The 14,622-nt window shown below is 35.7% G+C and overlaps 1 protein-coding gene across 4 annotated transcripts in view; it reads left to right on the top strand.

Moving 5' to 3' along the window:
* LOC138710117 (uncharacterized) overlaps positions 1-14,622 on the top strand; it is a 131,496-nt gene that overhangs the window by 30,058 nt on the left and 86,816 nt on the right. The window contains exon 1 of one of the 4 annotated variants that reach the window (XM_069840752.1): positions 11,107-13,930. The exons of the other annotated variants lie outside the window; for them this stretch is intronic. Coding sequence (XP_069696853.1) covers positions 13,836-13,930 — 95 coding nt within the window. The 5' untranslated portion in view covers positions 11,107-13,835. Of the gene's footprint in view, positions 1-11,106; positions 13,931-14,622 lie in introns of those variants that run through there. 4 annotated transcript variants of the gene reach the window in all.

Below are 14,622 nucleotides of genomic sequence, written 5' to 3'. Positions count from 1 at the left end.
TCTAGCATGATTGCAACAAATGACGTTTTTGAAAGTTCTTGTTTTATGTTATCCATAACAACATCACTTACAGCGAGAATCAAATCATTCTGTATTCGATTTGAAGTTCCGCGGAACGTGGCAGAAGTTTCCAGATGATGGCTGAGGGTTAAGTCATATTTTGCAAGGTAATTGAGCGCACCTAAATATACTCCTTTGTTAACTGCCTCTTCTGACTCACAATGACCACGAAATGGCAATTCATGTATGGCTAGAAAATAGATTGTATCAATTAACCTCTTCAATATTTCCCTGTTCTTTCGCATCATTTCATTGTGTTGCTCGACAGTGACACGAAGTTGTGAATCTGACTGTACATCTATTCGAGATGATCCAAATGACTTAAATTGTAAAACACTAAAAATATGTGCCTGTGACTTTTCATGTTTATTAATGGCATTGTGCAGATTTTTCAGATTATCATAACCATTATTTTTAGACCAAACTGTTTCTTCTTTAGAAAACATAAGACAGGGCCAGTGAAAGAGTTTATTTAATTTCGCACTTCCTGCAATCCACTGAGTTGGGACGCTTGAAAATATCGAGTATATTCTTTTCCTTTGTCTTTATGAGCTGCAAAAAGTGTTGGCATTTCAGGACATGATCAATCACTTAGTATTATGTTTAATTTTTCTTCTAAAGAATGTAATCGAAATGTGTGTTTCAATAATTGTTCAATAGGACATAATGAATCACCCATTCTTAATCAATACCGTATTTAGCTTATACACAGAAAACTACGACATAAATTGTCACTCACAAAGAAACAAAATCTTCAAATAACTGAAAGATCCTGAACACTATCTCAATTGACAAACAAATCTCATGTTTCACACACACTGCCAAATTCTACACTGGTATTCTTCTGCAGGAAGTCAAGTCTGGACAAGCGATAATCCCAGCGCTTATTCTTGCTGTGTACTGGCGTATAGGCAATACAGTGGTATACGAGGAAATTTTCCATCCTTGTCTACTGTCTGCGCATGCACCAGCACTGTAAAATGAGGCTTCAGGCAAGCTGTGAACGAAGAGCTGCCTTACTGCAGAAATGTAGTTAATCCAGAACACTTATATATAAAGTGCAGAATACACTTTATTAAAAAATGTTCATCTATAAGCTGAATGAGATAAAATTGATACATTAATTTGAAGTGTGTCTACTAGGGTATGCGGCGCTTACCCCACTTGCCCTAAATGCACGCCCCTGGTATAAACCCAGATTGCTGTTTTGAAAACAAGTTGTTGGATTCAAGGAACCAATTGTGACGTGCAGCAATCATTCTTTCCATATTTTCCATATCTGGCTTGTAAGAGAAATAGGTGTGTAGTTATTAATATTAGATGAAGTTTTACCTTTCTTCAAAATGGGTATAATACTGGTAATGATTTTCTTTTTCAGTTAGCAGATGCTGGTACTGTAAAACTTGTCTCCAAGGTTCTTGATAAATTCTGAATGAATTAAATCTGGACCAGAGACTTCATTGCATTTAAGAGTCCCAATAGCTGCATCTAGTTCATGGATTGTGAAACTAACAACAAACACTTCTCTTGTGTTTCATGTAAACACACCTCTTTTGCTCATCTTGATATTTTTTCATGTTTTTTTCTAACTTTTTGTGAGTTGTTGTGATTCTATATATTATTGTATATGTACTTAAAAAGGCGTTTGCAATAACCTGGGGGTCTGTTAGTTGTGTATTTTTGTAAATTATAAGTGAATTACTTGGTGGATTACTCTTTGTGATATTAGATATAAATTCGGGTAAGCTTTTATACCATCTTTTCTATACCGGTAGTCCATTTTAGAGATAAAATTGTTAAAACATTGGGATAAACTCCAGAACACGGTACCCTACCTTCCCCTCTACCCCCACCGCACCTACCGTACAACTTGCTACTTTCCTTGCTGACTCCTCTCGCGTTCTCACGCTGCATCTCGCTCCATTCGAGACGTGACTTGGGGTGGGGGTGGCAAGGGGGGTACCGTGTTCTGGAGTTTTCCCAACATTACTACTGAATTTTTAAGCGTTGATAGCATATAATTCCGTTTACTCTAATTTCACCGAAATGATTCACGTCCATGTACAGTACGTAACACTTCTGATTTTTCCTGCTAGCCAAGTCCATCTAATGGCATCCTACTATAATCGTTGGTAGCTAGAGCGCTCTGCTGCTGAAAACGTAGCCGAGTGCCATCAGCCAACAAAGAATGCACAATTCTGTACTCGCTGTGTTCCAACCATCACGTTGTCATCACTGCTTAGCAGATTGAGTTCAATGTTGCCAAAGTATCTATCATTGATTATAATAAGTATTGGCGGTATTTGACTGGTCTGTGTTTGATTTTCCAAGTATTTGTGTCTTGAAGAATTATTAATGTGAAGTTGTGAAAACTGTTATGTGATATATTAACTTAATAGTAGTATTAGCACAAGTGCTCACAATGCAAAAACATAAAATTACCAGTTTTTTCAGCTCGGTTCCATCAAAGGTGGCTAAGTGCAATATTGAGACTGTACCTAACCTACAACCAACGAGTTAGAAAGAGAAAGATATAGAGTGGTCATTGCCCCGCCATGTTTGAAGAAAATTGAACGACCGTTGGTAATGAACTTAATGCGCCCAAAACAAAGTGGGCGTTGTGATAACTGACATTAGAATCGTCAGCTGTCTTAATTTCGTTTGCATAAATCAGTTAAACTGAAGTGGAAAAACCTAGTATTTCGTCAAATACGTGATAGGAACTTAATCTAAACTTATGTACGCTAAATTTAAAACACTTGAGCTATTCCTAGAAGGAATGCTTAAAAGAATAACCTAAGCAAATTTGTCATGTAGTATGACAAGAAGTCCTAGCAAATATACTGAAGAAAATGTTAATATTCCTAGGTTCTTTTAAATGCGACCTGCAACATTGCCTATAAAATGAACGAGTATGATTCGGATGATTTTATTAAGTTGTTTTCCCAGTCTCTACACGTTGCAAAACTATTTACTATACCATAAGATATAGAATGAAAGTAGGCCCTATCTGTAGTAAACAACCTTTACCTCCAAGCTTATAACGTGGGTGAAACATGACAAAACACACTTTCAGTTTTTTTGTTACAGTAAAGTATAATTATTATCGAAATGTGAACGTGAGGCCAACAGCCGGCTGGTCTGTCTGAGCCTTTCAAGGGCTGTGGCACCACAGATAATTATTAGTGTATAATTGAGCACCCACGTACAATAATGGGGTAAGTAGTTACGAAATATATTCATACTTACCCCATTATTGCACGTGGGTGCTCAATTATGTTCTTTCATGTCCTTCCAGTCAAAATACTAACAACAATACGACCTACCCCAGAGTTTTGCGTTATTTTGGATGCGAGTGTCGAAATACAATTTTAATATTTGATTGCTATTACTAGGTTTGAAACGGAATTGCAGCGGTTTTATCCGTATTTAGTTTAACTTTATTACTAGTGAATCATTTATTTGATTAATCGTTTGTCTTCGAAATAGGCCTAACTTCTTATAAGCTACAGCTCATCATCTTCTTGTATAAGCAGTAAGGACAGAAGGAGCAGAAATAAAGGATGCCGGTGTCGAAATACAGTTTTAATATTGTATTGCTATTTGTTTTTCACTGGGTCTGAAACGGAATTGTATTGGTTTTATCCGTATTTAGTTTAAGTACATTACCAGTGAACCATTTATTTTGTTTATGCCGGGCGTTGTTACACATTTAAGCATGAAAAAAAAATGCTGCTAATTAACAAAACTATGGACTTAACTTCATAAATTTACATGAAATATGATATATCAGTTGTGTTTTTCCTTTTGACATTGCAGTTATATGCAGCACACACAACAGGCATGTTTTTTCTTCGTTTTTTTTGTACTTCTTACCTCCGTTATACAACATTGTAAGCAGACGAATTTTTACAAAGGTGGGCGCTTAGCTCAGATCTGCTGTGTTTCGCGGTGGCACCGCAAAGAGCGCTGTACAGGACAACATGGCCACTCTATAGTCTTCTCTTTCTAACTCGTTGCCTACAACATGATGCCAATATAGGTATTCTTGAACCGTCTGCATCGTCATCATCAACCCCAACATCGGTATTACTGAATGTGGACTCTAGTGGTAAAGATATAAGTTCTTTTGTTAAGAGAGTACTTTCATCAAGGGAGAAATTTGAGACACTAAATTCCATTTGGGTGCCGAATGAGAATTTCAAGTTCCCAGTAAAACCAGTTGGAAAGAAAAAAAAAAAACCTCAGTTTCCAAAAGAGATGGCTCCAACGATGGAAGTGGTTAGCTTATTCAGACAAACAAAACGGTGCATTTTGTAAATACTGTGTTTTGTTTGCACCTCAAGAGGTTGGAATGCACGAAGCTACACCAACAGGAAGGTTAGTGAATCAGCCATTTGACAATTGGAAACATGCATGTGAAACATTTAACAGGCATGAAAAGTTACAGTATCACCTGAATTCTGTGGATACTTACACTAAATTAAAATCTATCGAACAAGGTAACGAATTGCCAGTTTCTTTGCAGATTGGTAAAGCATGAAGAGAGCAAGGGAATGTAAATGTTCAAAGGATACTCCCGATAATTAAAACCGTTATATTTTGTGGCCGCCAAGGCATACCATTACGTGGGCATAAGGACTTCGGTCCCTTTGATTTGGAAAATCCACCAAATCATAATGAGGGAAATTTTAGAGCTTTGTTAAGGGAGCGTGTTGATGCAGGAGATGATAACTTAAAGAGCCATCTATTAGTCTGTGGAAAAAATGCAAGTTACATAAGCTGGAAGACACAAAATGAAATTATATCAGCCTGTAACTATATTATTCGTAGCCAAATAGTAGTGAGAGTGACTGAGGCAAGATGTTTTGCTATCTTAGCTGATGAAAGTGTAGATGTCAGTGGGACTGAACAGTTTTCTCTGTCAGTACGTTTCCTTGAAAATGATAGCATCAGAGAAGAATTCCTACAGTTTATTCCAGTTTCTGAGACAACTGGAATAAATTTGGCTAGAACAATTCTTGAGAGCCTCACTCGATTTAATGTTGATTTGAAATATATGAGAGGGCAAGGATATGATGGTGCAAGTGCAATGAGTGGACAGTTTCAAGGTGCCCAGGCCTTTATTCTTAAAGAATGCCCTGCCGCTTTATATGTCCATTGTGCTTCTCACAGTTTGAACCTCGCCATATCAGATGCATGTTGTGTTCCAGAAATCAGGAATTGCATTGGCATTGTAGGTAAAGTGTGTGAATTTTTCAACACTCCCAAAAGGCAAGATGTATTAATAAATAGTATAAAAGAGCTTTGTCCTGAAAATAAAAGAAGCAAACTCGTCCAAATGTGTGCTACTAGATGGATAGAAAGACATGACTCTGTGATGGTATTAATGGAACTGATGGATGCTGTCCTCCCTGCATTGAAAACCATTTCTTTGTGGACTGACAAGGATGTATCTTCCAAAGCCGATATGCTGAATTCTTCAGTGACCAAGCCTGCATTCCTAATTTCCCTTCACGTAATCAACAAGCTCTTCTGTGTAACAAAAACCTTAAGTGAATACCTTCAGAAGACAGATATGAATTTGGAAAAAGCACTTAAGCATGTAGAAAATGTTTTAGAAGTGTTACAAGAGGTTAGTGATGCAGCAGAAGACCAGTTTAAATCTATATTCTCGACGGTTTCTACTCAGCTGTCGTCACTTGGAGAGGAAATTAGAATCCGTCGATGTGCATCTGGACAACGTTCACAATTCCGCAGCAATGTTCCTGCTGATAATGCTGAGGAATATTACAGGAGGACTGTATTTTTGCCATTCCTATCTAATATGCAGTCTCAGATAAAAACAAGATTTGCTAAACATAACATTTTGACAAAATTTTTGCGTCTGATCAAGGAAGATGGGGTTGCTAGTGATTTTATAGTTCTGGCCAAGTTTTATTCTCAAGTAGATACTAATTTTTGTGTCCAAGATGAGGAATTGGTATGTGAATTTGAACTCTGGAACACATTTTGTAAAGGAAAACAGTACAAGTCAGTGTGGGAAATGTAGCCTATATTGCATGTGAATATGATTTCTATCCTCATGTGAAAGAGCTGTTGAAGATTTTATTAACATTGCCAGTGTCCACAAGTACAAGTGAAAGGTCGTTTTCGACTCTTAAGAGATTAAAGTCATACCTGAGAAACACCATGGGAAATGATCGTCTAAATGGTCTTTCTTTGCTAAACATCCATCATGATATCACAGTTTCTCCACAAGATGTGGTTACTGCACTAAAGATAAAGCCAAGAAGACTGGATTTTGTTTTGTAAAAAGAAATTGAAAGAGGTATGTTTGTGTGTATATGTGTGCGTGCGTGCATTTATGTAACTTGACGTTCTTTCATTGGACCCCCCCCCCCCCCCAAGAGAAATTCCTGGGTGTGCCCCTGGCTGAGAGTACTTCTTTCTTAAATGTGGCCACTTTACAAGTTTCCAGTCTATAAAATTGTCTCTATTACTGTTCTCTTCTGCTTGTTTTCTGGCTGAATCACGAGCTACTTTTGATGTCATTGATTCTGGTTCACGTTAACATTTTGTTTAAAAAACTTAAAATTGTTTAAACACACGTTAAAAGTGTTAAAATTTTTTAAGAAGGTTATGTACCTTAGACAGACGGCCCGTTTTGATGCCGGTTCTGTATCATCTTCAGTAGCCTACGAACTACTGATGTTCCTGTTGATCTTGCATACTGTCATTTGCATTCGTCAGTTGTAGGGGTGGGGGTGAGTTGCTCCTATGGTGGGGGTGTTTGTTTGTGTGCTATGTATCATGATGTCGAATAATGTGTGGGTATTGAACTGTAATTGTGTATTAAGTATATGTTGTGGGTGTGTTATTGTATGTTTGTATATTTCGTATTGTTCTAAGATGTTTAACTGTGGACTTTTTGGTGTGATGTGTAGAATTTCCATATCTGTTTCTATATTATTGTAGTCATGATTATTGTTGATAATATGTTCTGCGTAATTTGATGTGATGTATGGTTTGGTTATATCTTTGATGTGTTCTTTATATCTTGTTTGAAAGGTTCTTCCTGTCTGTCCTATGTAAAAATGTGGGCAACTATTGCATTTTAGTTTCTAAACCCCAGTTGAATTATATTTATTTGAATGTTTGATGTGATTATTTAGATATTTCTGTGTTGTGTTATTTGTTTTGTATGCTACCTAGTATTTTAGTTTTCTGAATGAAATTGCAATTTTGTAAGTATTGGTTGTGATATGTTAATGTTATTTATTTATTCTCACGTGGTGTTTGTGTTGGTTTGTTCTGTTTTTGTTTTGACTTTTTTATTAGTGTGTCTATCATGTTAGAGTTATACCCATTGTCTTGTGCTATATATTTTATTGTGTTTATTTCTTCAGTATTGTTGTCATTGTTCATTGGTATGTTAATTAATCTGTGTGTCTTTGTACGGAAAACTGCATGTTTATGTTGTATGGGATGGTTAGACGAATTCTGTATGTGTGTTGCAGTTGTGGTGGGCTTCCTGTATATTTTGAATTCATGTCTATTATTTGTTTTGGTTATGGTGATGTCTAAGAAATTTATAGCTTGGTTACGTTCTGTTTCTATTGTATACATTAATTTGGGATGTATTTTGTTGAGTTGTTGATGTAGGTTTTCTATTTGTCTTTTGTTTCCATTATATAGGGCTATTATGTTACCTACATATCGATGCCAGTACATTATTCTCTCTGCGTGTTTGTTGTTGTCAGTGTTTAGTATGTGTGTTTGTTCTATATTATGAATAAAGATTTCAGATAATATACTTGATATAGGTGAACCCATTGGTAATCCTTCAGTTTGTGTATAATATTTATTGTTATGTGTGAAATAATTTTGTTTTGTATTAATCTTTTTTTTAATGTTTCTTCCCTTCATATCCCAAAGCAAGCAAAGAGCTAGTGGCATACTAGTTGGCATCAAAAGAGGAATACGGTAACTTTAACCTTCAACATTATTAAACAAATGACTGAGGAAGACAAATCTGAAGTAACGAATATATTATGCAAATCTGGCTTTCAGGTAGAAGCTCCCTGTTGTAGAAGTGTCATTTGCAGAATTTGATAACAAATGAGTTCCATCAATTCATACCCTTCCAATTATTGCATTTATACTGGTAACGATAGAGTTATAAATTCTTAACAGTGAGTAGTTTCAATACTAATGTAGTAAAGTCACAAGAAGTATTTCCTTGATGTGCAATATTTCACGAGAATAAAATAAAATTCTCATAGTAACAGCTAAAATGCCTTGTCCATACTAGTTAAGTATTTAAAATGGAGCACGATTATGTACAGAAAAAGCACTGTTTAATAATGTAATTGAAAAAAAAATTAAAGAAACATTTGATATTATCAAAACTTCTGCATTTGTGTCTGACTTTATATTTCCTTATAATATGATTGCATAATTACTCTAGTCCAGTAAATCAGTCAGCTCTGTTACACCATTCTGTTCCTATGGGTACACAGTTGAAAAAGAAATCCACCAATGTCAGCACAAGCCAAGATGATGCACAAAAAACCATCTTGATTGTACTGCTATGTTCACCCATTTTGATTTGTTTGTGTGTCATACTCTTGCTTTATGTTTTAGTCTAAGCATTAATTTTTACTCTGTCAGATCTGTTAGTGTTGTGTTTTCCACAAATAACAAGATATAAAGTCAAGATCAAGAGGACATAATAGTACACGTGTGCAGTAGTTAAGTTGCTATTTTGGAGATTTTTAAGCCAAAAAAAAAAAAAAACTTTAGGTTCGCACATGCTTATTTGCTTTGTCATGTCTGTTACCTGTCAGATCTGTTACTCCATGTCATGTCTGTTACATCATTCAAAACAGAGCCTCAATTTTTTTCTAATTATCTATCATTAAAGAAATTAAAGCTCAAATATCTTCGCCTTAAGGGCAATCTACTAAGATAATTGTTACTGAAAGAATGGTTTGGAGACTTGAAAGCATATAAATGTCCTACTAATCGGTTGCTAGCCGAGGAGTAGTAAGTTCAGTGGTGGGGTTGCCACCTTATAGCCTTTGGACCTGCTTTGGGACTCCGTTCCAGACTCCCAAGACAAATTCTCCACTATATACCACATGGAAGACGATCTTTGGGACGCCCCCTGAAAAGATGGACGGAGACCATAACAGGCCACTAGGCCTAATACCTGCAATGACGATGATGATGACGATGATGATGATGTTGATGATGATGATGATGATGATGATGATGGTTTCTGTTAATTACTGAACAAGTTATTATTTTATATTAGGTAAAAGATTTGATATTAAGATATTTAATATACTAATTGTTCATTTTTGATCTGAAGTTAGTTCTGTTACTATTCTAAGAACTATGCACTGTTTGAAGAATATCTGATATAAAAACAAAGGAATTCTATGTCTATAAAGATCCACTGTCTTGTCCCATAACACTCCTGACATTTCGTCGTGCCATCAAAGATTCATCGATGCTTGTAGAGAATGCTGTAAAGAAAGGTCAGTGTACAGTGGCTGATTACTATGGCAGAGACATTGCACTATATTAATACATGCAGAATATGCACTAAATAATACTTTAATTTTGACGTTCTCAATCGTCCATTTGTCATACAAATTTCGCAAATGACCCAGAAATGTATTGTAGTTCTTGAAAACAAAGAACTGTAATTGTTCAGCTGCAACATTGGCTTCCATTATTGCAAACATATCCATGTCTTTATCTATTAGAATTTTATGTATTTTAGTTTTCTTGGCTTGATTAAGGCCCCCAGCATTCCACTGTAAGACCTTCAGCTGAGGTAGAATTATATTGTGTTTTGTCTTCTTATGTGATGCTAAAATATTCCCCGTCCGGAGATCCGAATGAGGGAACTTTTTTACCTCCGAAATATTTTACTTCGGATTGTATTTGTCATTGGAGCATGTTGGATGGTCGTTTTTTTTCTATGTTCATTAAACATAGTTCAGGGGGTACCACGAGAAGGCGACCATCATCACCCCCAGAACACCAATATAGCGCGACATACTATTTTGGCAGAAGGCTAGCCTTGTTTCATACTGAGATGTAGTGAATTGATATCTCCTCTCTTGTCCCCTTCAAGCTTCCGAGTCAAGGTCGTAGCCATGCCTTTTTAGAGGTTTAGAGACTTCTGCCACAAATCTCGCACCAAACTCTGCATCCTGGAATGACTGTCAACAGTGAAGGATGTGAGTGAAAACCAAGTCTTACGATACATCATTATTGCAAACGTATAGACCTATTGTTACTAGGTATAATAACTCAATTTTTTTGGGTCTGCTAAGAATCAAAATCTATTAATTTGAGAAAAAAAAATTCCGGCACCTGGAATCGAACCCGGAACCTCTCAGCTGTGCGCGCTGAATGCTCTTTCCATCTGACCCACACCGGGACATGATCCATGGTGACGGCCGAACTTCTCTCATTGTATTATCAATAGCCTACTACCTGCATTTAAGACATTCAAGCCATGTATGCAGGAGCGCATATTTAAATGGCTTCATAGTCATTTTCAACAACAGTTCATGAGTTACTGTTAACATTGATATATACATATATATTTTTATATGAGGTCTCGCCATCCTCATTGAATAATCAATGGCTATAAGTAGCCATCAGAGGTCTGCATCGACGTTTTCGCTCGAGCGCTAAGTAGTTCATAGCATAATCGATAGGTAGCGCACATGCATGATGGGTAAAATTGTCACGAGCGATAAATCCTCGAACGGTATAAGCCGAGCGTTAGACATTCGTTCTTGTTACAGTGATGAACTGTGTAGTAACATCAGAGATGTTTATCATTTCAAAACTTTGCAGTGTTTAACTAACCTCTCCATAGTACAATTACAAAACTTGCATTAAAATGTAATATAAATATTGTAGGTAAATGTTCTTTTTTTTTTTTTTTTTTTTTTTCCACGCAGGAATGATTCTGTTTTTGCCACATCTGATAGATGTTATTGGATGTAAATGTAATTATTATAAACGGAGAACACAATCACGATAATGCAAGAACTGTATCAAGTTTTCTGGTAATAATAATAATAATAATAATAATAATGATAATAATAATCTCTAATAATTAGTGTATCAATCTTTGCGTCTGTAACAGTTGTGCAGCTTGATTATTCGTTTTATTATATTTTCTGTGACGTTATCTCTGTACTAATATTGTTATTAATCTACTGCTATATCAATAATATTTTGTAAAACGTTTCTACATTGTCGCAGTATATAGGCGGAACACTATGTATGGACCTATCAAATTATATATGTGGTAAATCAAATATTGAATAATTATGAATTAGCAATAATAACTGTATATCGAAGTTTTTCATACTATTTTATTGATAACTTCATGTTCCTGTTTTGGTACGTTCCACTGACTGTTCCATTAAACGTTTGTCATAAACGCAGAAAATAAAGCCTTATTTTTACCGTGTGAGCAAAACATATGTGTATCTTATTTGTCGCCTTCCATACAAGATAAGACATGTTGGTGAGGTGACCTTGTACTGTGCTTCTATTTATTACGAGCGTATCACGACCGATCTTACCTCACTCAAGGGTGCGACACTCGACCGAGTTCAAGCGAGCGATTTAACTCCAATGCAGCATTCTGATAGCTATACTGTAAATATCTATTAATTTGAGAAAAATTCGTTCCAGCACCTGGAATCGATTCATTGATTATTCAATGAGGATGGCGATACCTCATATAAGAATATATATGTACCGGTAGGCTATATGAGCCTCAAAAGCCTCTTAAGAGCTTAGTCACTGACAGATATTCCCCTCAGAATTTGTCATTTGAGCTCAGCACGTGGAACGGCCAGGCGCTACATGCCCAGCAGAGTAGGCGAACTGTCTGGTCTTGCCTAGGCTCTCTGCCCTGATCATGGAACCTGTATGTAGTTTCGAAACGTTAGAAATGTTAGCTCCAGGACATAGTGCAATATCCAAATCACATTCACCGTGAAAACCTAAAAAACACATATAATTTAGGGTTATATAGAAGGTCTAACTCCAAACTTGTTAGCAGAATTTTTGTAATGTGACATTGTTTATGCATTGCCAAGTAGAGACAAATGATACTTTGGAGAAATTGCATTAATGCAATCTAAAGCATAAATGAATTCAGAACTGTGTTTTGTACATGTCGAAATGGAAATTAAATAAAACTTGGTTTAATGTAACATAGTAGCAGCAGCAGTATCTATTGCCCAGACACTTGGAAGTTCTCCATTCACCTTCTAACTTTGCAGTATAATTTAGAGTCCGAATCCAAAAAATCTGATGCCAAAGCTGGACATTTTCGTAAATGTTCTTGATTCATCAAAGAGTCTTCTAGGTTACACAGGATGCATTTTGGTGAACAAAAAATTTCAATTTTAAACAGGGTGCTGCAAACAGTCATGACCAATTAGCATCCGAAATTTTGCTACTGAATCATGTCGAAAAGAATCAGATACCTTATATATTCTTTTTCAGTAAGTAATACTGACCAAGATTTATTATTGCTGTTTTCTTAAAATTTCTTCAGAATTTTGATTTGAAATTTAATTTTAATGTAACATAACATGACTTAAAATACAGATTAGCCCAAAAAAAGTATACACTGTTTGTTTATAAATAACTTAAGAACAAATTCAGATAAAATTCTCATTTTCGGGGAAATTGTAGCTTAATGGATAGGTCGAAGAGGTGCTGTCGAGTACGCAGCACAGTCCCCAGACCTAACACCAATTTCTACATATGGGGGACCCTAAAGGATGTTGTTTATTGGGAAACGCCAGCTACACTGGATGTGCTACGAGAACAAATCAAAATTTAACGTCATGTGCAGCTATGACACTGGACACATTACGGAACTTAGTTCGTGGAGCAGTTCGGCGGCATCAATAGTGTTTGGATGCTGTTGGTGGTCACTTTGAACAATTTCATGAAAAACTAGAATTTTTTCTCAATTTGTTTCACTGTTTTAGGACCCCATCTTCTTTCATTCAGAGCAGAACTAAGTACAGATCTAATACTTTTCTTCTTAGGCATAATTGACAACTTATCCAACTAAGTATAACAACTATAAATAAACAGAACACTACAACTATACTTATTTCACTATTTTTAGGTCTATGTAAATGTTTCTGTGTAAATGGAGCACTCAGCAAACGAATATAAACCCTCAACACAAAACTAAACACTCAACTAACGATTATAAATGCACAAAACAAACCAAACAAGGCTGCAGGCCGAGTTTGATAACCAGTCTACTATTGTAATATGAAGTTACGACATGTGTACCGTACAAAGTTTCATCTGCTTTGATAAAAAAAAATAATGTAAAATTGAATATTGTCTAAATGTAAAATTTTTATTGCCAGCTATATACATTTGCTTTGTAGGTGATCGATTCATATAGAGGGCCTTGTACGAGAAACATTTGAAGCTATATACATTTGCTTTGTAGGTGATCGATTCATATAGAGGGCCATGTACAAGAAACATTTGAAGAATGTTATTATTGTCGGTACTGTCACCATGACTATTTATAAATATAAGTGTCAATGGTATTGCATTAACAGCTGTACTGATTTATTAATTCCAACAAAATCGCGACAGAGGTATGAAGAGGAATATAAGAAGTTTTAAGAGTGTGTAAAAAAAAAGTAGAGAATATTTCTGAAAAGTTTATGCTTGAATATTGTTAAATGAAAAGTGAAAAGAAGAAATCAAGTTCTCTGTGGATTCATTATTCTATGCTGCGGTGTACGGTATCACTGAAGAAAAACGTGGACATCAATCAGTAAGTAGACACAATAATTGTTAGCTTTTTAAAGCAAAAAAGTGAATTGTGAAAATGTTACCATTAATGTGTATAACAAATAAAAAGCTTACAAGGACAAGGATCCTGCTGATCCAAAGTTGCACTCGGGCATGGGTTCAATTCCAGCTTGTGCTCATTACTGGTAGTTTTTCCGAGGTTTTCTCCAACCATAAGACGAATGCGAATGTCAGGTAATCTATGACGAACCCTCAGCCTCATCTTCCCAAATACCATCACGCTATTACCAATACAATCAATGCCAAATATCCTAGTAGTTAATACAGGGTCGTTAAATAACCAACTAAAAAAATTGCAGAGAGCAATCAGAGTAGTATAATGAAGCATTAATGGTTGAAGTGTTGATCAAAACTTTTTAGTGGTTGTGGTAGCAGTATGTGTAAGAAAAGTAAATAGTTGGTGTACTATGGTTGATGTTTAAGAAAGTGCGAAGTTAATACAGTGCTAATAGTACCTCCATCCATGCCAACAACTCTGCTACAGAAAAGAATAATAAAGTTATGCCTTAATAAACTCTTGATAACCCTTCAGAACTGTTGTATTCAGGATTTAAAGTATTTGACTTCCATCAAATTTATAACAATGTATTATTGAATTTCGTACATAAAAACCGAAATATATTTAATTTATATTCACATAAATCAGTGATGTCA

The sequence above is a fragment of the Periplaneta americana genome, chromosome 12 (assembly GCF_040183065.1).
Source record: "Periplaneta americana isolate PAMFEO1 chromosome 12, P.americana_PAMFEO1_priV1, whole genome shotgun sequence".
NCBI lineage: Eukaryota > Metazoa > Arthropoda > Insecta > Blattodea > Blattidae > Periplaneta > Periplaneta americana.
The sequence above is the reverse complement of the archived record's forward strand: the minus strand, read 5'-3'. Positions and strand labels throughout refer to the sequence as shown.